The 27,648-nt window shown below is 40.8% G+C and overlaps 1 protein-coding gene across 2 annotated transcripts in view; it reads left to right on the plus strand.

Moving 5' to 3' along the window:
* Positions 1-23,301, plus strand: part of CERS5 (ceramide synthase 5) — a 30,394-nt gene extending 7,093 nt beyond the window's left edge. Inside the window, exons 2-11 of one of the 2 annotated variants that reach the window (XM_052639702.1) lie at positions 12,736-12,841; positions 13,590-13,720; positions 14,409-14,466; positions 16,190-16,240; positions 17,272-17,364; positions 18,981-19,109; positions 19,213-19,319; positions 20,080-20,236; positions 21,047-21,155; positions 22,440-22,579. In XM_052639702.1, coding sequence (XP_052495662.1) covers positions 12,736-12,841; positions 13,590-13,720; positions 14,409-14,466; positions 16,190-16,240; positions 17,272-17,364; positions 18,981-19,109; positions 19,213-19,319; positions 20,080-20,236; positions 21,047-21,155; positions 22,440-22,447 — 949 coding nt within the window. In that variant the 3' untranslated portion in view covers positions 22,448-22,579. Of the gene's footprint in view, positions 1-12,735; positions 12,842-13,589; positions 13,721-14,408; positions 14,467-16,189; positions 16,241-17,271; positions 17,365-18,980; positions 19,110-19,212; positions 19,320-20,079; positions 20,237-21,046; positions 21,156-22,439 lie in introns of both variants that reach the window. The other variant, XM_052639701.1, reaches the window with a different exon arrangement.
* The last annotated feature ends 4,347 nt before the right edge of the window (positions 23,302-27,648 follow it).

Genomic DNA, 27,648 nt, shown 5'->3' on the forward strand with positions numbered 1-27,648 from the left:
CTGTAAACAAACAAGTTTGTCAAGTACATGAAGTGCTACACAGCCCTGACAAGGCAATAAGAATAATCACACTATTATATTCTTCTCAAAACTATGGAGTTTCTTAAAAAGGGTATTACTTACAGTCTGTAGCTCTGGGTTAGTGTCAGCATTTGTAAGAAGTCTCAATTATAGGCACAAACTAAATCACATTGTTGTGGTTGTGTTTAATACTTCTTGGGGCAAGTCTCCAGTTATAGAATGAAATTAGTTAATTTCAATTTCTACTGATTCTCCAGAAATCAGTGACCTCTGACATGGAGCTGGTAGGTTATCTTATGACTCAGGACAGGTGGCACATTTCCTTGAAACACTTTACCTTTTTAGTTGAGAATTAAATTTTTACCCATTTGTTCATCTGTTCATTCTTCAACGATTATGTATTGAGAACTTAGTGTATATCAGATATCAAACTGTGTGTCAAGAGTGAAAAAGTCATAGTTCCTGCCTGCAGGAAGAGAACAAGAAAAACAGTGGTTAAAATAGAGTAATGAGTGTGTGCACAGGGTTAAGTCTTGGAAGTTTGGAAGAGGTGGACTTGGTTCAACATTATTAACTGAAATATAGGCTTAATGTCCCACTAACGAGCACTTGTTTCTTGAATTATGAAGGATGGTAAAAACTTTCTAAGAAAGAGCCTTTTGTTAACTGTTTTACCTAATCTATCTCTTATTTGGCATGCATTTGTGTTTCTGGTTTAAGCAAATGTATTAAGTAGTATAATTACTCATCCACTTAAAAAAAGGTAAATATGTTAAATATGAAAAAAAAGTATGTACGTAGTTGGAAAAGGAAGAGTTATGAAACAGTGAGAGTCTCAGGGAACTGCAGCTGTTCTCCAGATGACGAAGTGGTAAAGAATCTACCTGCCAATGTGGGAGACGTGGGTTTGATCCCTGGGTCGGTAAGATCCCCTCGAGAAGGAAATGACAGTCCATTCTAGTATTCTTGCCTGGAAAATCTCATGGACAGAGTAGCCTTGTGGGCTACAGTCCATGCGGTCACAGAGTCAGACACAGCTGAGCAAGAACACACTCACTCACACACAGCTGTTCTCCAGCAATATTTTGAGAACTGCTGCTCTATAAAAATATTCATTAGCTACTCTGTAATAAAACTACAACTTAGTCTTAAATTAGTTTGTGTCAGTGAAACATTTTAATATATACTCTAAGTAAATTCCTAATCTCGAGACTTATTTCCTTCATAATAAGGTTAAGGTGTAAATAGAATGTTGATCCTTCTTTTCTCATGACAGTACCAAGTAGATTCATCCAATTGCACAGTTATTAATCATCTTAATTCTTATAGATCTAAGTGAAGCTAACTGATGGGAATGGGAGTGAAGAATAGTCTGGTATAATCCAGTATATGCCTTGTGGTGGCTTAGGATAGTATATGTCATAAAGGTCTTCTTTATTGTAGTTTGTTTCTGCTTTAAGAGCAAATTGGCCAATTAAAAAAAAAAAAAAAAGTCCTTAAAAAACCTGCAAAGATTACTTGTGCATGGACCATGCGGGAAATTTTGGATTTGGTGGTGTAGGCATCCCTGAGAAGTGCAGTACCTCGTACACAGCAAGCACATATATGTACAACAAATGTGTAGAACACACTTGCTTGTACATAGCAAATCCTGTCCTCTTAAGAATTTACTCAGAAAAATACACTGATACGGATGCGTATGTTTAGGGAATATACAAAATAATATATGACTGGGAGTCAACTGCATGTAAATGAATAAATAGTATAATTTAGAAATTTGTAAATCCTTTGTTCTCAGCATTATTTTTTTTACTCTTAAAAATTGTTTGAGGATCCCAAAAAGGTTTTGTAAATGTGGGTTACATATACCTATCAATGTTTTCATATTTGAAATCAAAATTCAGAAATTTAAGAGATATACTTATTATTTCATTAAAAATAACAAAGATAAGACTATTACATTAACATAAAAAATGTATTTTTGAAAGATAATTTTCCAGACAAAAAATATTCAGTGAGAAGAACACTGACTCTATGGTCTTGCAGACCTCCTTGACGTCCGCTCAGGAGAAGGCAGCTGGACTTCCTCTCTGGCTTCTGCATCCAGTCCCCTGTAATGTGTTGGTTTGGCTGAAGTGTATCAGTAAAAGCTGATTTTACACAGATATGTTATTGGAACGGGAAAGTTTCATCTTTGCTATTATGCCAAAACACAAGAAAGGTTGGTAGCATTGTGGAATCTGAAACCATATCAGTGAGCTTTTCATTCAGGTTAAAATCCACCAGTCTGTCATACACTTTGAACGGGTGTCATGTATTGGTCTCAGAGAAGGCAATGGCGCCCCACTCCAGTACTCTTGCCTGGAAAATCATGGGCGGAGGAGCCTGGTAGGCTGCAGTCCATGGGGTCGCTAAGAGTCAAACACGACTGAGCGACTTCACTTTCACTTTTCACTTTCATGCATTGGAGAAGGAAATGGCAACCCACTCCAGTGTTCTTGCCTGGAGAATCCCAGGGACCAGGGAGCCTGGTGGGCTGCCGTCTATGGGGTCTCACAGAGTCGGACACGACTGAAGCGACTTAGCAGCAGCAGCAGCATGTATTGGTCACGTGAGAAAATACTGGTTCCCTAAGTTATACAAATCTTTTAAATGTATATTACATAATATGATACTAAAAAAATCATATAGTTAATCTCATTGTAACAGTCTCATTAGAAAAGCCTTGAAGTATGTATTGGGATGTTGTCGAGCTCAAAGGCAGATATGAATTCTCTAAAATTCAAAGTGTCACTTAAAAGCTTGAATTTTATCAATGGAAAGAATGTTTGCTTTTTTTAAGTAACAAGCTCTTTTCATTCATTCTTAAGAAAATGTATCTTAAGTACGCAGGTCCTGAATAACCTTAGTTTTTCTGTCAGTCATTCTTATGGGTAAAAATGGTGTTCTTTGAAAAAAGTGATTTAGTTGAACATACAGTTAAGTCAAACAAGTGCATTTGTTGAGACAGCCATGTCCCTTGGTATGCAGTAAAAGTGCTTTCTGTGTACTTCCCATCTTATCGCAGACTACTTTTTAAAAAATGTACCCAAGGATTGGCTTTAAAAAAAATATTTGTTTATATATTTGGCTGCTCTGTGTTTTAGTTGTGGTATGTGGAGTCTTTGATCTTCTTGTGGCATGCAAAAAAATCCCATGCAGCATGTGGGATCTAGTTCCCTGACCAGGGATTGAACCTGGGTCCCATGTATTGGGAACATGGAGTCTTAACCACCAGGGAAGTCCCAAGAGTAGGCATTTAGTAAAATTAATCATTTGTATTGCTTCATCAAGGGCATGCTTTAGTGAAACTGGCGTCATTGTTAACCAAGAGGCTATAGCAAGAAAGAATATAGTAACTACTCCTATAGTTGGGTGCCACTGCTTTGATTTGTGCTCAGGTTCTGTAAGTGTATCCACCGTTGCTCTTTTCACATGATCATTGCAAATGTCAACACCATAACAAAGGCGAATAATGTCTTAATAATATTATGAAAACAGTTTTGGTTTTATGGGCCCCCAGAGTGTATCTCAGGGGTGCTCTGGGGTCTGTGGACCATACAGACTCTCTGCCATAATTGACTCAGATCACCTAGGATGAGTGTATAGAATAAAGTAAGAATCTGCGTAGAACCCTGAGGAAACTGTTTTTGGAAAAGGCAGGCTTCCCAGGTGGCTCAGTGTGATAAAGTATCTGTCTGCCAAGCAGGAGATGCAGCTTCAGTCCCCGGGTCAGGAAGATTGCTTGGAGTAGGAAGTGGCAACCCACTCCAGTATTCTTGCTTGGGAAATCCTGAAGACAGGAGCCTGGCCGGCTATAGTCCATGGGGGCGTAGAAGAATTGGACAGGACTTAACAACTAAGGGCTTCCCTTATGGCTCAGCAGTAAAGAATTCACGTGCCAAGCAGGAGATGTGAGTTCAATCCCTAGGTTGGGAAGATCCTCTGGAAGAGGAAATGGCAACACATTGCAATATTCTTGCCTGGAAAAAATCCCATGGACAGAGCAGCGTAGCAGGCTATAGTCTATGAGTCACAAACAGTTGGACGCAGCTGAGCACAAGCTACCTTTAGCGACTGAAAAACAACAAAAAGGAAGAAGAAACCCAGAAGAAGATAAGAGGTATGGTAGCCATACGGTATTTGATCATATCAGTGTGTACATGTGGGCATCACCTCCTGGGAAGAGTGGTAGCCACCCAGATGCAGGCGGTGAGGAGCCAGCAAGGTGAGGCGACTTGCCTGCATTGGCAGGTGGATTCTTTACCACCAAGCCACCTGGGAAGCCCCTGAAAATATCAGTAGTTAGCATTTACTAAGTACTCACTTTGTCCCAGCCACCGTTCTAAGTACCGAACATTAAATCTTCATAGTAACTTTATGAAGTAGGTAGATACTGTTGTTATTCCTCATTTACAGATGAAAAAACTGAAACAACCAGAAAAGTAAGTAACTTGTCCAAGGTGCATAGCACATTGTCCAAACTAGCAGTGCATACTAAAAAATCTAGTTCTACTGGGAAAAGTGTGACAGAAAGGAAGCTGAGAGAAAAGAGCATTTCAAGGGGGAAAGCATGCTCAATGTCAAATGGCACCGAGTCGTCAGGTAAGATATGGGCCTGAAAAGTATCCATTTGATTTCACAATAAGATCATTAACCACTTTGGCAAGAGCAGCTTCAGTGGAGAATATGGACTGAAGCCAGATGAGAGACACAGGAGGGTTCAGGAATGAGTAGGAGTTAGAAGAGAAGTCATGAGGAGAGAACTTTTTCAAGAACTTTCATTGTGGGATGGTGAGAGCCAAAGGCTGTGAGGGACAGGAAGAGCTGTTTTAGGATGGGAAAACTTGAGCATATTCAAGGTCTGAGAAGAAACAAGTAGAGAACAAAGCTGAAAATAATAGGAAAAAAGAGGACTAAATAGAATGAAATTTCTGATCAGGAAATGGAATGGATCTAAAGCACAGGGATATTAGTTTTAGATCAAGTGGTTCTGATGCACTAAGTGAAGATATTCCTTTCTCTTCTTAGTCAAGATTCTTGAGAGAGCCCTAGCTATTTCCACTTCTTTTTTTCTCCTTATATTTTTACTGCTCTAACTCACTCTTGTCCTTTAGTCTCCATTTCACTGGAATTTATTTGGTAAAGGTTATCACTGGTCTCTAAATTGCCAAATCCAGTGGATACTGAAATTCTTGTCTTACTTGATCTCTGCCTCATTTGATACAACTCCACCTCTGACCTTCCCACCCCCTAAATTCACTTTTTATGTTGTGTTTCCTAGTATTCTTACCTTCGTTCTCTTTTTAGTTTATATTCCTTTCTTATGCAGTCAATCCACTCTCATAATTTTAGCTACCACCTATATTCTCATTCTCTCTCTTCTTTCTCATATCTTTGTGTATATGTTACCTTAAACCCCTTTTCCAGGTTTATTTGCCTTACTAGACTGTTGCATTTCAATGTTCCACAAGTACCTCAAATTCAGTATACAGATAACTCATCTTTCACTCCTAAATTTGCTTTTCTTATCTTATTCTCTACTTGGTTGAGGCACCATAATCAACTTAGTTTCCCAATCTGGAAACAGAAGGCACCCTTGATTTTTCTTTCTTTCTTTTTTTTTTTTTTTTTTGATTTTTATATCTACCCAGTCACTGAGTTCTATCAGTTTCACTTTCTTGCCATCTCTTGGGTTGAATCCAACCTTGCCTTTCCATTTCTCTAGCCTTAGTTCAGTGCTTTATTACATCTAGCATGGATTTTTTTTACAATAGCCTAAAATCTTTTCAGTGACTCTCCATCACTGTGGGATGAAATTCAAGCTTAACATAACATGCAAGGCGCCTGTAGTTTCTCTCCTGTCACTGTCTCCACTCCAACTCCCAATCTGTACATTGCATAGTTCTCTAAGCCCTTTCTTATCTCTTCTTTAGCACATGCTGTTCCCTCAGCCTGAGTATCTGTTTTACTTTCTCCTTCCCTTTCAACTCTACAGAAGCTGCTCAAATTTTTTATGTGATTGGTTTATTAAGAATTCAGTTGTAGGGAATTCCCTGGCAGTCCAGCGGTTAGAACTCTGCTGCACTTTCACTGCTGAGAGTGTGGGTTCAGTCCCTGATCAGAGAATCCCACAAACCAAGTGGCGTGGCCAGAAAGAGAGGAAGGAAAGATGGAAGGAAGGGAAAAGAATTCAGTCTTCTATGGGACTCCACATTTACCTTTAAGTATCTCAGCTTTCATCTCTGTGTGTGTGTGTGGAAGATGGATAGGGGGAGCGTTCAGGTTCAAAATATTTAGTTACTCAGTGCTCTTTATATAATGATATACTATCTTCATCAGTCTGTATAAGACCTTTCTCTTTTTATTGTATTTTTCCCGTCTTCATCTTGTTGTCTATTTCAGTTTCTTTGATAGTTATTTTTCTTTTTTATTGATCAGTTTTGACATTTTTGTATTTTTCCAGAATTGAGCTAAGCCAGTACTTCCCAACTCAGTCATGTTGCTGCACACATAGAAAATAACATGTGCATGCACAATGGGTACATGAGACCAAAGGCTACAGACGGGGTTTCTGGCTACCGTCCACTCGTGGGCCACCCTGAGAGCTGAGAGCAACGTCCCGACAGAAGCGTAGCCCATCTCGGGGCTTCCCTGGTGGCCCACTGGTAAAGAATCCACCTGCCAGTGCAGGAGAAGGCACTGGCACCCCACTCCAGTACTCTTGCCTGGAAAATCTCATGAACGAGGAGCCTGGTAGGCTGCAGTCCATGGGGTCGCTAAGAGTCGGACACGGCTGAGCAACTTCATTTTGACTTTCACTTTTCATGCATTGGAGAAGGAAATGGCAACCCACTCCAGTATTCTTGCCTAGAGAATCCCAGGGATGGGGGAGCCTGGTGGGCTGCCGTCTATGGGGTCACACAGAGTCGGACACGACTGAAGCGACTTAGCAGCAGCAGCGGCCAGTGCAGGAGACACAGGTTGGATCTCTGATCTGGGAGGACCCCACATGCCGAGGAGCAGCTGAGCCCATGCAGCACAAGTACTGAACCTGTGGTCTAGAGCCCAGAAACCACAACTCTTGAGCCCACTTGCTGCAACTACTGAAGCCCATGCACTCTAAAATCTGTGCTCTGCAACAAGAGAAGCCACCACAATGAGAAGCCTGAACACTGCAACAAAGAGTAGCCCCCACTCACCACAACTAGAGAAAAGCCCAAGCAGCAAAGACCCAGCACAGCTAAAGATAAATAAATAAATATTTTTAAAAGTAAATGAGCCTTAAAAAAGAAAAAAGTATAGCCCATCTGTGTTACCTGCCATGATACATTAGTTGAGAAACTCAATCTAGACTTTCAAACATATTTGTATATAGTTCATAGTCGTCAATGATGTTGCAGTGGGTCAAAAAGAATTGTTGGTCTAGCTCTTGTCTTTAGTATGTAAGAGCAAAGTGGTGAGTAATTTCATCTTAACCCAGGCTTAGGTCAGCTGCTACCATGTATCTGGAGGGCAAGAAAGGGGCAGAATGAAGTGATCTCTATGGAGCAGGATAGATACATTACAATCAGGGTTTGGATCACTAGACTCATGTTCCTGGTGTGGCAGGTGGAAAGGAGTAGTTTGCCGCTGTGGACCACTAAATGTCTACTTACTCAGATCTTCAGGCAAAGGGCAGTCTGGTCTTCAAATTATTTAAAACTTGGGCAACAGTTTGATCCTGGACTGAACAGAAGTCACAAGATAAGTTTGAGTTCTCTGTGTTAACCAGGACAGTATTTTTTAACTAGTATACCAGGACTCTTTTATACTATTAAAAATCAATATGTACCGTTTTAGAAATTAAAATTTTTTTAAGTATTTACTCATTGCTTATAAATAACAATACATTGTTAAATAATGCTTTATGAAAACTTATTCAGCACTTTCCCAAAACAAAACAAAAAAAAATGTGAAAATAGTATTATTTTCCAGGCTTGAGTCTCTTGGGCATCTAGCAGCTGCGTTCTCATCAGTTCTGCCTTCAGTCTCTTGCTGTGTGTCATGTAAGCTGTGGAAATTTTCACTGTACACTTAGAATGAGAGAGAAATGAACTGTTATGAAACTATAGAATTATTATGAGAATAATTTTGACCTTGCAGAACAGAGCTCCTGAAAAATGTCACAAGTCTCCAGGCACACTTTGAGAAGTGCTGATCTAGCAGAAATGATGAATGCTAATTCTAGGCTCTTTGGAATTAGACCAACCTAGATACCTATTTTCTGTTATTCTAAATGCCAGGTAAGTGACGTGGAATGAATGCATGACTATTATTTGTTCGTTCAGATTTCTGATTTGAAATGGGTTTTTTTTGTTGGTTTGATTTTGGCTGTGCCATGCAGCATGTAGGATCTTAGTTCCCCAACCAGAGGTCAAACCCGTACCCTCTGCAGTGAAAGTGTGGAGTTTTAACCACCAGGGAAGTTCCCTGTTTTGAATTTTTTTAACACAGGAAAAGTTCTTTTTCGATCATAATTCCTTATTGTGGGTTTTATGCTTCATGCTTTGGCACAATGTCAGTGCCCAATAAATATTTTGTCAAATAAGCAGATTTTCTTAAGGTCTGTCCAGCTGTCACTGACTTGATGCCAGTAGCTCTGTGTCTTTCATTGAACTCTGAACTAATGAGGACAGGATGTGAGCTTATGACAGCTCTAGGATATTAAGTCTGCTTCAAGGTCTAGATAATAAAGCAATTATCTTGGCTTCGCCCGAGTGATCAGGGTACAAACCTCTCCCTGTTGTGTGAAAGAGGATTTCTTGCTTTTCTCACTTTGTTCGAGGTACCATCAGAGAGTACCCAGACCAAACTGTTTCTAGTAAAAATAATAATAGCTGCCTTTAATGAATGTTTACAAAGTGTCAGGTACTGGGTAGGCATACATCATGTCATTTCCTGATGGTCTGTATAGTCAAAGCTATGGTTTTTCCAGTAGTCATCAATGGATGTGAGAGTTGGACCATAAAGCTGAACACTCAAAATTGATGCTTTTGAACTGTGGTGTTGAAAAAGACTCTTGAGAGTCCCTTGGACTGTAAGATCAATCCAAAGGAGATCAGTCCTGAATATTCATTGAAAAGACTGGTGCTAAAGCTGAAGCTCCAATACTTTGGCCACCTAATGGGAAGACTCATTGGAAAAGACCCTGATGCTGGGAAAGATTGAAGGCTGGAGAAGGGGACGACAGAGGATGAGATGGTTGCATAGCATCACCGATTCGATGGACAGGAGTTTGAGCAAGCTCCGGGAATTGGTGGTGATGGACAGGGAATCCTGGTGTGCTGCAGTCTATGGGGCCGCAAAGAGTCAGATATGACTGAGCTCTACTGTAATTATGTCATTTCATCTTTAAAATAACCCTGTGGAGCAGATATTATTATCCTCATTCTGTAGGCAACTTTCATAAGTCTGTTAGCTGGTAAAATCTGCCTAGTCCCAGGGCCTTTAATCTCCTGACTGGATTAAGAAAGAGGCCTGCTTCAGGGAATAAGAATAGGATTTGGAAAGACTGTTTTTTTGTTCTCAGGTCTACTTCTTCATTCAGAGAGATGATTCAGGGCTTTTGTCTCAGATATGATATAGCACCAACTCAACAACAAAGAATGGCTACCTTTTTTTTTTTTTTTTGACCACACCATGCAGCTTGTGGGATCTTAGTTCCCTGACCAGGGATTGAACCCACCCAAGGAATTCCATTTCTTGCAGTGGAAACGTGAAGTTCTAAGCACTGGACTGCCAGGGAAGTCTCAAGTATGGCTGCCTTAATTACCCTTCTGGATACTGATCAATGCTGGGTCCAAACTGAGCTCCAACAGCAAGGGTGGAATTCGCTACACCAATCACTCAGTATGCAATTACTGAGCATAGAACCTTGATAAATACAAAAACAGTAGTCTCTGTCTTCTCAAGGAATTTAAACATGGGTAGGAGTTTAAAACGGAGAAGGCAATGGCACCACACTCCAGTACTTTGCCGGGAAAATCCCATGGACAGAGGAGTCTGGAAGGCTGCAGTCCATGGGGTCGCTGAGGGTCGGACACGACTGAGCGACTTCACTTTCACTTTCATGCGTTGGAGAAGGAAATGGCAGCCCACTCCAGTGTTCTTGCCTGGAGAATCCCAGGGACGGGGGAACCTAGTGGGCTGCCATCTCTGGAGTCGCACAGAGTCAGACACAACTGAAGCGACACAGCAGCAGCAGCAGCAGCAGGAGTTTAAAATATTTGTATGCAGAATTATATACCAGGAAATATAAACTAATGTTTCTATTAGCATTGGTATTTGAATGAAAGTTGTATACTACTTGTGTAAAAGAGAAGAATGGGTTACAGATGTGGATTACTTTGTGCTCTGAATCAGTGTTTCCCCATGTCTTGGGAACTTTGGTGATAAAGGTAAAAGAAATTTTCACAGAGAAAGATAATAAACAGAGCTTCTTATTTTCAGTCCCTCCCTTAGAGATAAATTCTGGATTTGAATGCAGATAAATAAAATAGGTCAAGAACACTCCATCTTACACCTCCCAGTTATTATTTCATCATACAACTCCCTAAGATGCTAAGAGAGCTAGAACTGGTTTTGACTTATTCTGAAAGTGATTGCATAAAGCTTTTCTTAGAGCTGAGGCTCATGGAAATCTTTGGTTGTGGAAAAGAGGGAGATCTTTCTTAAAGAGCCAAGGAATAATTCCTCAATTTTCAAATCTAAAAGTTATAAATTAATTATAATCAATGATATCATCATGGAATCTTAGGAAAAAATCTTAGGCATCATCTCCTTTAGATGACAGAATCAAAACTCAAAAATCAAGTGACTTGACCAAGTTTATGTGTCTTATTATTGGTAGATCTGGGACTAGAACTGAGTACTAATAGGTAGTTTCTTTCTTACCACTCTCTGTAGTTTCTGGATTTTTTTTCTTCAGAGCTTCTAAAGTTCTAATTATTTCCATAGTCTTTTGATTGGGCAGGAAGGTGACCATGACCAAGGATATTTGTTTAGGAAGAGCTCCATCTCAGTTCTACATTTCTCTCCAGTTAAGATCTTGATGGTTTGATATAAGGAGAACTATCATTTATTAAGCACTTCCTTGTATCAGGGTCTTCATATATGTTATATATCATTGTACCTGCAAGATTCAAGTAAAGTAGGCCCGCTTCTAATGGGAATATGAATGAATCCCCTGGGAATCTTGTTAGTGCAGATTCTGATTTTGTTGGTCTGAGATGGGGTTTGAGATTCTGCACTTCTAAGAAGCTGCTAGGAAAAGCCAGTAATGCTATTTATCTGTTGGCCTTATGTTCAGTAGCAAGAATGTTGATATTATTTTCATCTTACAAATGGAAAAAAAACTAAGGTTTCAGTTCAGTCGCTTAGTTGTATCCGACTCTTTGCGACCCCATGAACCGCAGCGTGCCAGGCCTCCCTGTCCATCACCAACTCCCAGAGTCCACCCAAACCCAGGTCCATTGAGTCAGTGATGCCATCCAGCCATCTCATCCTCTGTCGCCCCCTTCTCCTCCTGCCCCCAATCCCTCCTAGCATCAGGGTCTTTTCCAATGAGTCAGCTCTTCGCATGAGGTGGCCAAAGTATTGGAGTTTCAGCTTCAACATCAGTCCTTCCAATGAACACCCAGGGCTGATCTCCTTTAGGATGGACTGGTTGGATCTCCTTGCAGTCCAAGGGACTCTCAAGAGTCTTCTCCAACACCACAGTTCAAAAGCATCAATTCTTCAGCACTCAGCTTTCTTCACAGTCCAACTCTCACATCCATACATGACCACTGGAAAAACCATAGCCCTGACTAGACGGACCTTAGTTGGCAAAGTAATGGCTCTGCTTTTTAATATGCTGTCTAGGTTGGTCATAACTTTCCTTCCAAGGAGTAAGCGTCTTTTAATTTCATGGCTGCAGTCACCATCTGCAGTGATTTTGGAGCCCAGAAAAATAAAGTCAGCCACTGTTTCCACTGTTTTCCCATCTATTTGCCATGAAGTGAGGGGACCAGATGCCATGATCTTCGTTTTCTGAATGTTGAGCTTTAAGCCAACTTTTTCACTCTCCTTTTTCACTTTCATCAAGAGGCTCTTTAGTTCTTCTTAGCTTTCTGCCATAAGGGTGGTGTCATCTGCATATCTGAGGTTACTGATATTTCTCCCCGCAATCTTGATTCCAGCTTGTGCTTCATCCAGCCCAGTGTTTCTCATGATGTGCTCTGCATAGAAGTTAAATAAGCAGGGTGACAATATACAGCTTTGACGTACTCCTTTTCCTGTTTGGAACCAGTCTGTTGTTCCATGTCCAGAGGTTTAGCAAGATGAAATAAGTTGCCCAGGTTCATACAGGCAGTAAATGGTAGACTAATGATTTGATCTAGGTCTTTCTTACTCTAAAGCTTAAAATGTGATAAGGGAAACCAGGGAAAAATGGAAAGAGAGCTTATATTCCAATATTTCTTAAATAGGTCACTTCTCAAGTGAATCAGTGGTAGAATTCAGGATTAAATCAAAAAGTTCTAGCTCCCTGCCAAGTGTTCCCCCTTTCCCCCTTATCAGTCCCCTAATCAGAATTTTTGCTTAATGCTTAGCAAACAGTTTTTAGAATTGGCTTTTGGGTTTTCTCCATTACAGGTTTATTGCCAAACCCTGTGCACTCCATGTTGGCATACAGGACAGTGGTCCTTATCAGGCACAACCTAATGCTATCCTTGAAAAAGTGTTCATGTCTATTACCAAGGTAAGTGGGAAAAAAAAAAAACAACAGGGAGATTTTTATTAGGGTTCATCCCATAGGGCATGGGAGGATAGAGAGCAAGTATTTCCAAGGCTAAGGATAGGATGGGATGATCTTTCACATTTGGATAGTCCATAGAGCTATTAGCAGAACTTTATCCACTCAAGGAAATACCTTTGGGCTAGGATACCTTAAATAAGTCAAAATTACATACATTGGAGATTTAGGCCTAGCAGTCACCACCACCCCTAATCCCCGAGACACACATCATATTTTGATTTTGTTTTTCCCTCCTTCAGCTCTAGTCATTACCTAGTTGCATAATCAAGATAGAGATGGTCCTGATAGCCTTTGCAGGTTGAATTTTTGTTTTTTTTTAACTGAAGGATAAATATGTTACAGAATTGTGTTGGCTTCTGCCAAATATCAACATGAATCAGCCATAGGTATACATATGTCCCTTCCCTCTTAAACCTCCCTCCCAGGTTGGGTTTTAAAAATTTTTTTTTTTTACTCACTTGGGCTGGAGGGAGAAAACCAAATAGCTATGTGTATAGGTGAATGGTAAAGGTCCTTGATGTGTAAAATAGTACTTCTTACATAAAAATGACTTTGGGGATGAAACCTGGAAAGAAAAACATTACTTAAACCACTATAGTTATTACCCCTCTGCCACTCAGCTCGTCAAAGGGCTTTAATGAGCAAGGTTTGGAGAAAAAGCAATGTTCTGACTCTGGTCATACGTCTACAGTATCCTGATGAGAAAAGGCTGGAGGGCCTGTCAAAGCAACTAGACTGGGATGTCCGAAAAATCCAATGCTGGTTTCGCCATCGGAGGAATCAGGACAAGCCCCCAACGCTCACTAAATTTTGTGAAAGCATGTAGGTGTATGGAAGGAGGTGGGGAGTGAGGAGAAGGGTGGGGTATGACTGGACTAAGGTTTTCTTTTTGGAAATCACTTCTCCTGTTAGGATAACAGTCAATGGAGGCAGAAGGCTAACTCTGTTATAGGCTGGAAAGAAGAGAACTGAAAGCCTGGTCACCCTTAGTTTCTTAGACATACTTGCTCCTAAGCTAGCTGTAGTTGCATTTTGTTCACCTTTCCCAAAGAAATTGGGAATGAATTCCTCTACTTTCACTTACGTAGGTAGATATGCACACCTTCATATACCTTGGTAGAGATAGTTCCAGCTTGCTATAGATTGACATTTTAATAGGAAGCATCCCTTTTCTGGACATGCTATAGTTCACTTCACTGGGTTTTTACTGATTATTCTCTGGACACCAAGCACTACTACTTACTGTCATGCAAAAAAAAAAAAAAAAAAAGGCACTATCATCACAGAGTCTGATGTAAAAGAAAAGTTCACTGAAACCAGTATATACTTGTAGAAATCTATTTTTAAATAGAGGCTGGAAGATTTTTATCTCTTTGGCTTTTTAGGTAGCAGTATATCATCAGTTTCTTACCAGTAAACTGTGTTATCCCCACATGTGCTACCTTGAATTCTTTAGCTCGGAGAGTTTCTTTTGAGTAAATGTTTGTCTGACTTCTCTTCACCCATCTAGGTGGAGATTCACTTTTTATTTATGTATATTCTGCTACGGAATTAGATTTCTCTGGTCGGTGAGTCTGAACTTTCTCTGGTTCTCTGTTGGGGTCTAATCATTCGTGTATCCCTAGAGATAAGAGTTAAATACCTTTAGAGCTTTGTCCTCTGCTCTCTTTTGTTTTTTCTTTGTGATGCCTAGAGCCCAGGTTTATAATCTAAATAGATTGTCTTCTGTCTGGGGCCTGGCATCAGTAACCTCATGACTCTGTTTCTCCTTAAATAATGCTAATAATAATAGTATTAACTAAATTGACATAGTACATGATGGTTTACAAGACATTTGACAAAAGTCCTATTCTTGCAAGGAGGAGACAGTTAAAGAAATGCCATCAGTAACTCATTGAAGTAGGGATTATTCCTGCTTTGCAGTTGATTATCAGAGTCGAAGAAGAATTTCAGGCTTCTTGATCCATTAGTCTTTTTTTCCTACTGTACCACAGTATTTTCCTCTAAATGCATAATTGGAGTTTCAAAATATGTGAAACATAAGGAAGCAGAACTGAGGGAAGGGAATAGACAATTACACAATCATATTTGGAGATTTTAATGCTCTTAATAATTGATTAAATCACTAGACAAAAAAAAATCACTGAGGATGTAGAAGGTTTAAATAACAGTCCAGCCAGTTTGGCCTAATTGACATTTATAGGACACCACACCAGCAGCTGAAGGATGTATATTATTTTCAAGTCCATGTAAAGGATCAGCTAAGATAAACCATATGCTAGGCCACAAAATTAGTCTCAGCAAATTTAAAAATTTTGAAATTTTACACAATATGTTCTCTGACCATAATGGAATTAAAACAGCATTCAAATCAATAATAATAAGATGTCTAGAAAATATTTATAAGTTAAACAACTCTTGTGAATAACCCAAAGATCAAATAAGAAATCACAAGGGAATTAGAAAATACTTTTAATTGAATGATGCTGAAAATACAACATACCAAAGTCTGTGGTATGCAGCTAAAGCATACTTTTGAGGAAATTTATAACTTTAATTGTTTATATTACAAAAGAAGAAAACTTTAAAATCAGTGATTAAGTTTTCACTTTAAGATCCAGAAAAAAGAAGAGCAAAGTAAACCCAAAGTAAGTTAAAAGAAAAAAAGAAAAGCAAAAATTGATGAAATAGGCATTAGAAAATAATGGAGAAAATTACTAAAGCCAAAGGTTGGTTCTTTGAAAGTTTTAATTAAAATTGATAAACCTTTAGAAAAAAACAAGAAAACAAATTATCAGTATCAGGGAGAAAAAGAGGCTATAACTATAGGTCCTGTAGACATTGAAAGAATAGTAAGACCACATTATGAACAGTTTAATAGTAATAAATTCAACAACTTAGGTGAAATGGACAACCCTCTCAAAGGACATAATTGAAACTCCATTGGAGAAGATTACTTTTGAATCTTTGGCACAGAGAGATCTCCTTTGGTTATTAAATGAAATCATTGTCTTCCTGCCTCCCAACTTCCTATATATTCCAGGTTGTGATGTTTCCAAAAGCTGTCTTAGCACTCTCTTTGCTCTTGTGTACTGTTTCTCTCTTCGTAATAGCACTTTCTTGTTCTAGCAAAAAAGTATAATTGTTTATTTAGCCTTTAAGGATCCCTAAATTCTGTATAGATGGGTTCCATTTTCTTTCCCATCTCTTTGCCCAAAGTATAGAGAGAAAGAGGTAGATGGGCCAGGAGGGAATTCTGAAAACTGACTTGGATTGTTTGTTTTTTCTTAGTCACCTTGGTTCTGGGACACCCGACAGTGCTGGCACAGTTACCCTTATCAGGTAAGATCTGAGCCCTTCAAGAAAGACACGGGGGTGTGTGTGTGTGTGTGTCCCGACAGCAGTGAAATCCAGTGACCTCTTTGTTCCAGATATTCACCCTAATTGGGCTGGAAAGAAAAGCAGCTTCTTGGCACTTAATGAGGTGCTTTCTGGTTCAGGTGTCCCTTTTGAATCCCATAAGAGCATCTTGGTTCTAGTCTAAAGCAGAAAAATGTCAGGGGGTTGCTCACAGGGTGAAAGAAGGTAAGGCCTCAGTGTATTTAATCCCCTGAAAATTGCCCAGAATTCTAGACACTGATTTGATTGTGGTGTGTGTGTGTGTGTGTGTGTGTGTGTGCGCTTAGTTGCTCAGTCGTGTCCTTGTTAACCATGAAAGTGAAAGTTACTCAGTCATGTCCGACTCTTTACCCAGGGATCAAACCCAGGTCTCCCACATTGCAGGTGGATTCTTTACCAGCCCGAAGAAAACTGGAGTGAGTAGCCTATCCCTTCTCCAGCAGATCTTCCCAACCCAGGAATCGAACTGGGGTCTCCTGCATTGCAGGCAGATTCTTTACCAGCTGAGCTACCGGGGAAGCCTGCCTGATCTCTGAAACATGAGCCAAAGATGTGTATGGGCTTCCCAGGCGGCGCTAGTGGTGAAGAACCCGCCTGCTAGTGCAGGAGATACAAGAGATGTGGGTTCTATCCCTGGGTCGGAAGATCCTCTAGAGGAGGGCATGGCAACCCACTCCAGTATCCTTGCCTAGAGAATCCCATGGACAGAGGAGCCTGGCAGGCTACAGTCCATAGGGTTGCAAAGAGTTGGACACGACTGAAGTGATTTAGCACACAAAGATGTATATGTGGAAGGGAAGAGTTTTAAGTGTCAACGCCAATCCAAAGTCTGTTAGCTATTGCACGTCTTGGAAGATGATGGAGAGGAAGAGTATTTAATAATTGGGGGTATGAGTGCGCTGACACAAGGAAAGTTGGGGCCATGGAATGAGTCTGACTAGCTGGTATCCTCACTACTTCTTTTTCTCTTCCAGCCTCTCACAAGTGGACTTTATTACTATTATATCATGGAATTGGCTTTCTATTGGTCTCTTATGTTTTCTCAGTTTACAGACATTAAAAGAAAGGTAAGGACGTTGGCTCCCTTAACACCCTGATTTATGGCACCCTCCTTTCCAGCAGCTACCATTATGTCATTGTGATGGATTCTGTGTCCTGATTAGGACCACAAAAGAAGGTGAAAGTAGGTTCAGTGTGACTTCCAGCTCTTTGTAATGTTCTCAGAAGTGAGCCCTGACTAGTGAAGTATATTTGAGTCATTCAGGGCAGCCCAGGATGAAAACAGTTAACCAGCTAAGAAGCATACCCTTTCCTTTGTTTTTCTCCAAGGTTCTTACACATATAAAGCTCAAGAAACTAGTCAAAACTTAGGGATAGCAAGGCCTGATCCAGGAAAAGCTTCGATTCCAGAAAAACTTTTGCCATTAGTGACCCTTGTTCCCTCTCTGTTCTCTCTTCTTGGTGACCCCACTTACTTAAAAGAATGTCAGTTGGAAGGGGTTTTAGATGTTTTAGTTTACCCTTTTCTTGCTGTTATTTAGGAAACAGATTCAGAGAAGTGAGTTGACTTGCCTACAGAATGGCAAAGTTGGAAATGACTTAAGTTTTTTGTAAGTATACAGAAAGGGCAGAATCTTCACCTTTTATTGGCATCCACCTGACATAATGCAATTCCAGCAGCTCTAACCCTAATCTGTCACTTAACTCATGGTTATCTTTGGTAAGGAAAATCAGGGTTAGCACTTGTGGGAATGGATTGACATTAATCTGGCTTATTAGTTGTTGTGTAACCTAGAAGTGTGATATATAATTTAAATGCCTCTCACCCTCCTTTGGTTACTCAAGACAGTTACACACACTCCTATGGAGACATAGGTCTCCTTATTAAAATTTCATTTTAATACATGACACATATAAAAAGGTTTATAATATGTATGTAGGTTTTAAAACATTCTAGAATGTGTACTTATAAACTCATCCCCAACTTAAGAGCTAGAACATATGATTGTATCCATCCATATGGAGAGCATAGACTATATCCTTGCTTCTCTGATGGAATTCACCTGCCTCCTCCCACCCCCTATCCCTCACTGGGCTGAGAAGTATATATTAGCTATGTGTAATAACTCAGGTATTTAGAGATTTCCCAGGGTCTAACCTTGTTATTTGAACCCAAGAGGAAATTAGAGCTTTAAATCTGAGAGCAGGAAGTGCTTGTAGTAAGATGGACTATTTAGCATTTCTCTGAAATGTTTTGAAATAGCTTCTCCCCTCCACAAACCTCCCCTTTCTCTTAGGTCCCTTTGGTTGAAATTCCCTTCATCAATGCAGAAGAGTCTCAGACGCTCAAGGAATCTGAGATATATAAGGCTTGTATGCCTACCACCTGGGAAATTATCTCCAGGTATCAGCTATGCATCTGAAGTCTACATGTTCTGCAGCTACCAAAGAAAATTGCTCTTTTCTGTGTTTTGAGCTATAGATTGAGTGTAGATTATGGGTCAGTCACTGATGTAGAGAGTTTTGGGTGAAATGTTAGGCAGCTCCCTAGGGGAGAATTTAAACAAAATGAAACTCTTAAGGGGTGGGATGAGACCCTCCAAGAACAGTGCAGGGCACTGAGTTGTGTAGCAGCTCTGCGGCCTTGCCTTTACCTGCCTCTGCTATTTGCATTCCTTCCTAGGACTTTCTGATCATGTTTGTGCATCACCTGGCCACCATTGGGCTTATTACCTTCTCCTACATCAACAACATGGTTCGAGTGGGAACGCTGGTCTTGTGCCTACATGATGTCTCAGACTTCTTGCTGGAGGTAAGACCCCTCAACGACTCTTCCCTCACTAGTCCTCTTTACTTTTCTTCCTATCTGAGAACTGGCTTTCTCCCCGATTCAATTCTTATCTTTCTTTCTCCAGGCAGCCAAGCTAGCCAATTATGCCAAGTACCAGCGTCTCTGTGACACCCTTTTTGTGATCTTCAGTGCTGTTTTTGTGGTGACTCGCCTAGGAATCTATCCATTCTGGTAAGTGTTAGGGAAACTGGTCACCAGTTTAGGGAACAGACACCAAGATTCCCTAACCCAAAATATTGCTCTGCTTTTTGCTTGACCTAACCTGACCTTTTATGGATTCTTGAAGGACCTCATTTCCCCTGTACAGTATTTCTAATACAGTATGATGTAGACCGAGAGCATCCAACTTACTTAGCTATGGCTCTCCTGATTCATCTCATTTTATGGCTAAGTAACTCCTTTGCCTTCTTTTGCACTGATTGCGGACTTCTCAGGCTTTTGCTCATTTTCCTGCTCTATATTCTCTCCCACCCTGACCACTCCCACTCCCACAACACTCTCACTTATATACTCACGGCTTTATATTACAACTCTGTGGGTTGGAGATTTTCCTTAGTCTGAGGGAAGTAGTCAGCTGTCCTGTATGTGTGTGAGGATCTGAATTATTCCTAGGGTTATTATTAAAATTGTTGTCCCAAATTTGTGATGCTCTGCATCTTTGGATTAGTAATATGACTTATTTGAAGTGATTAGTAATCTGACTTATTCTGTCAGTTGCTAAGAGTTCTATATCTTCCATTATTCCTAAAGATAGAAAACTCCATGGGCCCCTTTCTTTACTATCTTCTCACTGTGCATGAATATCCCTGGAACTTCCACTGCTAGAAGGTATGGTGTAAAAATGCAAAGTTCTGCTTTCCGGGAAATTCAGCTTCATCCCTATGTGTCTGGCTTTGACTCTAGAATCTGATCATTGACCTTCCTCTTATAGGATCCTGAACACGACCCTCTTTGAGAGTTGGGAGATGATCGGGCCCTATCCCTCCTGGTGGCTTTTCAATGGCCTTCTCCTGGTCCTACAGGTTCTGCATGTCATCTGGTCCTACCTAATTGCACGAATTGCTTTCAAAGCCTTGATCCGAGGAAAGGTAAGGGTAAAAGATGGCTTCTTTCTTTGGGGTATTACCAAGCAAAAAGCCTAGGGCTCTAATGTTTTCATCTTTTTTTTAAGTATGAGTGTTTAGCCATCTAAGACGTGACTTAGATGTCAGAGGCAGGATCTGCCTTCTTCCTGCCCCATAGGAATGACTTTTGTTAAATAATAAACAGGATTAGGTTTTGGAGACCATTTCAACCTACCCCTTACCTACATCATGGATTTCATATTTTTATTTTTAGCATGGAAGCCTTTTTTCAAAGGAAATCATATGCAGAGTTCCAAGATATAAACTGTATAGAAGCCAAGATGTTAGATTGCCTAGGAGTGGTATGGTAATTCACAAGCTACCCCAAGATGGCCACACTGTGGTGTTCAAGATACAGTTTATATAAGGAATTAAGTACCAGCCTCACTTACTGTTGAATGAGGCAGGGTCTTAAGTGAGATAGGTTTTTAGGGCTTCAAATACCCACCTTAGTTCAAGAGCCCAAAAGCACAAAGAAAGGCGTCATTCTGTGATAAAACTCATAACTGAATTTTGCAAATTCTGAAGTAGTCAGTCAAACTGTGATTAGCCTGAGGGATTCAGCCTTCAGTAACATACAGTCCCAAGGGGAGGGGCTCTGCTGGAGGTTATGACTCTAGGACAAAAGGATGGAATGTTTCCCAGGAATATATGATCTCTTGTGACACTGTTCCTTATGGCTTTAATTGCTTTCAGAACTTGCTTAGTGTGCCTGTGCATCTTGGTGTAGCTATTGGACATCTCTCTTTTCCCCTGCTTTTCTTCCCTGACCAGGTGACCTATCCAGGAAGGATTAGACCCAGACTCTGTACTCTCCACTCTTTTCTCACCTCCTTCCTTTTTTCTATGCCTGGTGGGAGCTGGACAGTTTCATCTCTTGCATGTAAGTGTATCTGTGCTTCTAGTGTTCAGTGAAGCATGTCTATCTGAATGTTTCTCTTCCTTCCTTCGCTTTCCTTTCTGTTCCCTGCATTGTATGGAGCATGCCTTCTCTCCTGACCTTGTGGGGCATTGTTGAATGGAGCTCAAGTTGCCAGATTCTTTTTCCTAAATTGAGGCAAGAGTAGAGTCTGCTCTTTTTTTTTCCATTTCTGTTTTTCCCTTCTATCCCGCCCCCATCCCTGCTTTTTGAGCTTCCCTTTAGCTCAAATCTAACACACTGCCCTCTGGTGGAAATTTCCTGACAATCAGATAGTCAACTCATGATCTGGGTTCAGAGGTCAATAGCTATAATAAGCCATAGAATCTTAGAGTTAACCCAAGCAAGTACCCCACCCTCTGGTAACAGCAGTTTTAGTATTGTTTCCTTATCACCTCCTTCTCTTACTTACTTAGAAAAAAAAACACCACACGTTTATTATCCTTCAGTTCTGGAGGGCAAAAGCCTGACATAGGTCTCACTGGCCGTCTCTCCTTTTTACTTTTATGGTCCATGATAGAAAATCTGAAATACTTTGCTAGGTATGCAGAATAGTTTAGATCGGAAAACCCTGCTTTAATCCAAATCCTTCATTTGAAAATACAGAATAAAAAGCTGAGTTTGAAAGGTGAAGATTCATAGAGAATAGCACGATTGGGACTGGGATTCCTGTCTTGCTGACTGCCAGTCTGCTTTTCTTTTCACCATGTTGTGCATCTTCAGGATACTAGAGAGGTAATCCTGTTACGAGAAAAGGGAAAAAATAGAAGCAACAAGTGCATTGGGTGTTAATATTTGAGCCCAGGAAGAGTAGGACACCTAAAAAAGCCCAGTTGTGGATCAACTCTGGGGATACGGCAGAACTCTGTAGATAGCCAAAACCGCCGCGGAGGCGACGATGGCAGCCGAGGGTTGTTGTGTTGGCCTTTCCTCTTTTTGAGGTAGAAGAGAAAGGGTATGTGAATGTTTTTAGCTCTTTTAGGCTGGTCCTGAAAGGTAAACTCCTCTACCAGGACAGCTACTTACTTCATTGAGAACAGAATTAGAGATGATGAGAGAGAAACAGAGAAAGCAGGCAGGTATTCATAAGTCTCTATGGTCCCGATAGTATTTTAAGTCAAGGTGCCACCAGAAAGTAGGCCACATTGGAAACAGCGCCCAAGCATGGGCTCTGTGGGCTCTGTCTGTCTTAGGATTCTAGAAGAGTCCTGTCCTTACCTTTCCTACCTTTGCCCCCATCCCTCCCAGGTGCTTAAGGATGATCGCAGTGATGTGGAGAGCAGCTCAGAGGAAGAAGATATAACCACCAACTCAAAAGGTCCCTGTGGCCGCAGCTCCAGCAATGGTGCCAATCGGGTGAATGGTCACATGGGAGGCAGCTACTGGGCTGAAGAGTAAGGTGGTTGGTATGGGGACTTCAGCATAGACGGACTTGTAGGGCCACTGGCAACCTACTCCTCTTGGGCCTCCCCACGTCTACATTCCTGGGACTAGGGGGTGTGCAGGGCACTGAGGAGAATCAAAGAAGCAAATATTTTCACTTAAAAAAAAAACTCTGCCATTTCGTATTTAATAGCCTCCAGGTTCTTTCAGTAATGTTATTTGCTCCGTGTGTGCGCGTGCATGTGTGTGTGTGCGCGCCTGTGCATGTGCATTTGTGCATATGCGTGAGTCTCGTTGCCTAGGTTGGGGCACATTTCTGGACTAGGGCCATTAGGCCTTGCCTGGTCTCCTCTGAACCCACCTCAGTCCCAGATTTGGCTGCATCTTGAATTATGCTGTTTCCAGAGTGTCCCCTCCCTGGTTGCCCATGGCTCTTGAGCCCTGACCATCTGAATGGAGCAGCTGAATTTAGCTCCACGTTTCTGCACTGTTTCTTCTTTGGAGCTGGAATATTTCGCATGAAGTTGTATGCAAACAGACAACCATGAAATGGGTGGCCAGAGATTGCTGCGGCCCCTAGCTAGATCCCCTTCCTGCCACCTGGTAGTGACAGGGACAGCTGCTGATACCCTGCTCTTTATTCAATGGTACGCAGGAAGTGGGGGTGGGTGGGAGGAGCGGGTGAGCTGAGGGCTGGAGGACAACAGCCACTGGGTGAGCTGTTAACGGTTTATACTGTTGTTTACTCTTCTGTGATTAAAAGTGCTTCAACCCTCATCTGCTGTCTCAACCTCTTTAGTGACTCTATCCCTAGTTCCCTGAATCCATAGTCTGATTAATAACTTTTTCAGGTCTGATTCTAGAGGCCATTGGATACCCAAGTTTTTCCTTTCTGTGCATATGCTAGAGAGAGAGTACCTGCATTTTAAGGCTTTATATTTTAAGAAAAACAAACGTGTAGTGATCATACGAAAAAATACTAGGAAATAAAAGCATGTGTATTGCCAAAGCAGCAAAGACTGGTTGAAGAGCTAAGACACCTGAGTATTTCCTGTATTTCCCATTTTATTGAATACAGAGACTGCCAGTTAACATCTTAAGATGGAGATAAGTGAGTCTAAACCAGTGTTTTCTCTTTTAATTCTAGTTTCTCTTTTAGCCCATGGAGAAACAATTTTCCTAATCTAGATTTTTCTGTAGTTGAGGTTTAGGCAAAATTACCAATAGTAGTATTTATCTCTTAGAATATTTTCCATTCAGTGAATATTCAGATTATCAAAATATTTCCAGATGCTCTTATGTACATTAAGACATATGGAGTGCTTCATTGTTAAGGAGATGGATAAAAATGGAAAGAAATAGGTTATTGTAGGTTATTGTTCTAAGAATCAAATACTCATTTGATGTTCACTGACATTACTGGGATACTGACCCTACTAAATTTATCTTACTAAGAGGCTGGATTTTAAAAAGACTTTCTCTCTCTCTCTCTCTCTATATATATATATATATAGCACAAGGGCAAATTAAGTTGTAAAAAATCCTACGTAGTTATTTAGTCAGAACTAGTCAGGAAGACTAAAAGACTAAGGTCTTACATTTAGTTTCTCAGCTTACCATATTGTTGAATAGTAATTGTGAAATATGAAAATACTTTGGAAAGTCAGACAAGGTATGTATGCCTTCTGAAGTTTGAACAGTTGCTTTGAAAATAAGATTGAATTAGTTGTCCCAGTTAATCTGACACGCAGTATAATTAATAATAGTTAACACATAGCTCTTTATTACATACCAGGTACGGTATCGAGTACTTTACAGAGGATTAAAATACAGCAAAATAGGCTAACTTCGCTAAATTCAGACACCTAGTAAAGAATCGGAGTCAGAGTCTCTGTTCTTAATCACTATACTGCAGCACTTCTCAAGACTTCATGTGAGGAAGAATAGTTGTTGAAGAAACATCTAGCCAGAGGCATAGACTGATTAGAGTTAACTTCGGACGACTGAATTGAGATTAGAGTCAGTTTTAGGAACAGGGCTTGTTCTGAGCATATAGTTGAAATTGGAGGGAAGTGAGAGGGTGCTAGAGGGTTTAAATACAGAACTGGAAGATAATAGTGTTAACTGGGATGGCAAAACTGTCATGAGGCCAGATTTATAGATGGCCTTGGAAGGTTTCATGCCTGAGAGCAGGTTAGATGCAAATACATCATCCCGACCCGAGAACTAGGAATATCTATAAGAGAAGCAAGGCATTACCTCTCCTCTGTTGAATATAAAGGAATGTGAGAGACCCCTGGAGGTCCAGCCATTAAACTCCACATTTGCACTATAGGGGGTGTGAGTTCGATCCCTGGTCAGGGAACTAGATCCTACAAGAAGTTTTAACTGTATTATTTACTGTAAAGATAACATGTTTGTATAGTGCTTAACTGCTTTGAAGATGATTTCACAACATCAAAAAGCAAACTTCAGAACACTTTGTAAAAGTAGGGATTGTTACCTGCATTCTATAAATCAGTGTTCGGATTGTACCTTGACCCTAAGTGGGAAGCTGCTATAAATTGGGAAGACATACCAGGTCTTCCCTGATAGCTCAGTTGGTAAACAATCCACTTGCAATGCAGGAAACCCTGGTTCAATTCCTGGGTCGGGAAGATCTGCTGGAGAAGGGATAGGCTACCCACTCCAGTATTCTTGGGCTTCCCTTGTGGCTCAGCTGGTAAAGAGTCCGCCTGCAATGCGAGAAACCTGAGTTCGATCCCTGGATTGGGAAGATCCCCTGGAGAAGGGAAAGGCTACCCACTCCAGTATTCTGGCCTGGAGAATTCCATGGACTGTATAGTCCATTGGGTCGCAAAGAGTCAGACACAACTGAGCGACTTTCACTATGTCCACCTAAAAATATGGTGTAAAACAACAGTTTACTATTTTTCATGGTTTGATTGGTTAAATGAGCGCAGTTGGAAGTATCTCATATGGTTACAGTGAGATGGCAGCTGGGAATGGAGTAGTTTATAGAGACTCAACTGAGCTGGATGTCGAAGATGATTAATAGTCTGGCTAGAAGTTAATGCTGGCCATTCCCTAGGAACTGTCGGGGCTGTCAACTAATACACCTAAACGTATCTTTCCATGCCTTGAGCTTTGCTCAAATGGGTGCATTGCATGATGCAGGAAGCAGAAGTCACTAGGCCAGTTAGTGTTGATTGAGGGAACTCCCTGGCAGTTCAATGGTTAGAACTTGGTGCTTTCACTGTGGTGGCCCAGGTTCAATCCCTGGTGGGGAATTAAGATCCCACAGCCTTGCAGTGTGGCCAAAACTAAAGAATGTTGACTGGAGCTGGCACACATGACTTCCACTGTATCCTACTGATTGGAGTAGTCACAGGGACCACCTAGATACCAGGGAGTGCTGAGGTAGATTCTACCTCTTGATGAAGGATTGGTGAGGTCACTGCAGAAGGGCACGGGAAAGGACTTCCCTGGTGGTCCAGTGGTTAAAAATGCATCTTCTAATGCAGGGAATGTGGGTTCAGTCCCTGGTTGGGGACCTAACATCCCACATGCTGCGGGTCAGCTAAGCCCATGTACCACAACTACTGAGCCCACTTCTTCTGAGCTCATGTTCCACAACAGGAGAAGCCCCTTGCACACCACAACTAGAGAAAGCCCATGTGCCAAAAATGAAGACCCAGTGCAGACAAAAATTTTCTTAAAAAGAGCATGGAGAAAGGTTGCATTCACCTTTGAAAAATTCAGTCTGCCACAGTGACAAAACAGTCTCAGAAGTTGTTCAAAAAACAAACATTTTAGATTGCCTGTTATATATCATGAGCTTTCACAATCCTAAAACCAATCATGAAGTGTAGTTAGTGGGTGGTAGTACGCTTATTTTAAACCAAGTTCTTCAGACTTTAGATCCAGTATGCCTGCAGGAAGACATTTTCACTTCAATGAAATATTTATCAAGTGCCTACTTGATGATAGGCACTGTGGCAGAGAAGCTAGAGACACCAAGATGAACAAGATCTGGTTTCTACTTTCAGAGGGCTCAGACACCAGTAAGGAAAGGGGAAAAAAAATTATACAATGTGATAGCAACTGTTCTAAACTGTTCTTGGCAAGGTGGGAGAAAACTTGAAAGTGGAGCTGGACCATTAAAGATGAGTAGAGCTTTGCCAGGAAAACAGGAATAGGAAGGTATTATGTTTGGGAGAGATGGGAGTATATGAAAGATATCAGTTCTGGTTGATATGAAATAACTTGAAACAAACATCTAGAAATGGTGGATAAACTTGAGGTGGTTTTTGGTTTTTTTTTCCCTTTAATGCACAGCTGAGCTTCTAAGAAACTGACACAAAAGATGCAAAGCAGTTGAAAACTAGAGCAGAAGGCAAAACACCTGATGCAATTACTGAAGGAATAAAGACTTGGGTTTTAATACTGAGAAGAGATAAGACTGTGGCCCCATGCAGGAAGGTGAACTGAGACCTTGAGTTAAAGCAGCAGCAAAAGGAGGGAACTATGAAAAATCCACGCAGTTGGCAAAAGGAGAAAGCAAAGATGTTTGAATGCTTGGGCTTGTGAGGTCAGGATGCTCTTGAGAATATTCTCAAATTCTGGGCCCACACTTCATGTGAATTTGAATGCATACTTCCTTTGTGGTCTGGGAAACATCACAACCACCAACTTCATCCCCAGGTAAGAACTTGCAGGAAAATTGATCTCAGATTAATTATCTCTGGGCCTGTTTTGGGAAGACGTGTACACGATGATGCAGACAGTGCTGGAGTTCTTACTAATACACTACCACCAACACCCCCCACCAAATAGAAAAGGTCCAAAAGATTATCTCAAGCCTGCAGCACATACAACTAACAAAATACAAGTATCCAGAGTGTATATAATTAAAGAAATGACAAGGACAACCCAATAGGAAGAAAAGGAGAGAGGGGAGGGAACAAAGGATATGAATAGGTAATTCCTAGAGAGTGAATATGCCAATGGATAATCACTAAAAAGGTGATCAACCTTACTATAAATCAATGATATGTAAAATGAATAGAATCCA

This window comes from Budorcas taxicolor, chromosome 5 (assembly GCF_023091745.1).
Source record: "Budorcas taxicolor isolate Tak-1 chromosome 5, Takin1.1, whole genome shotgun sequence".
Taxonomy (NCBI): Eukaryota; Metazoa; Chordata; class Mammalia; order Artiodactyla; family Bovidae; genus Budorcas; species Budorcas taxicolor.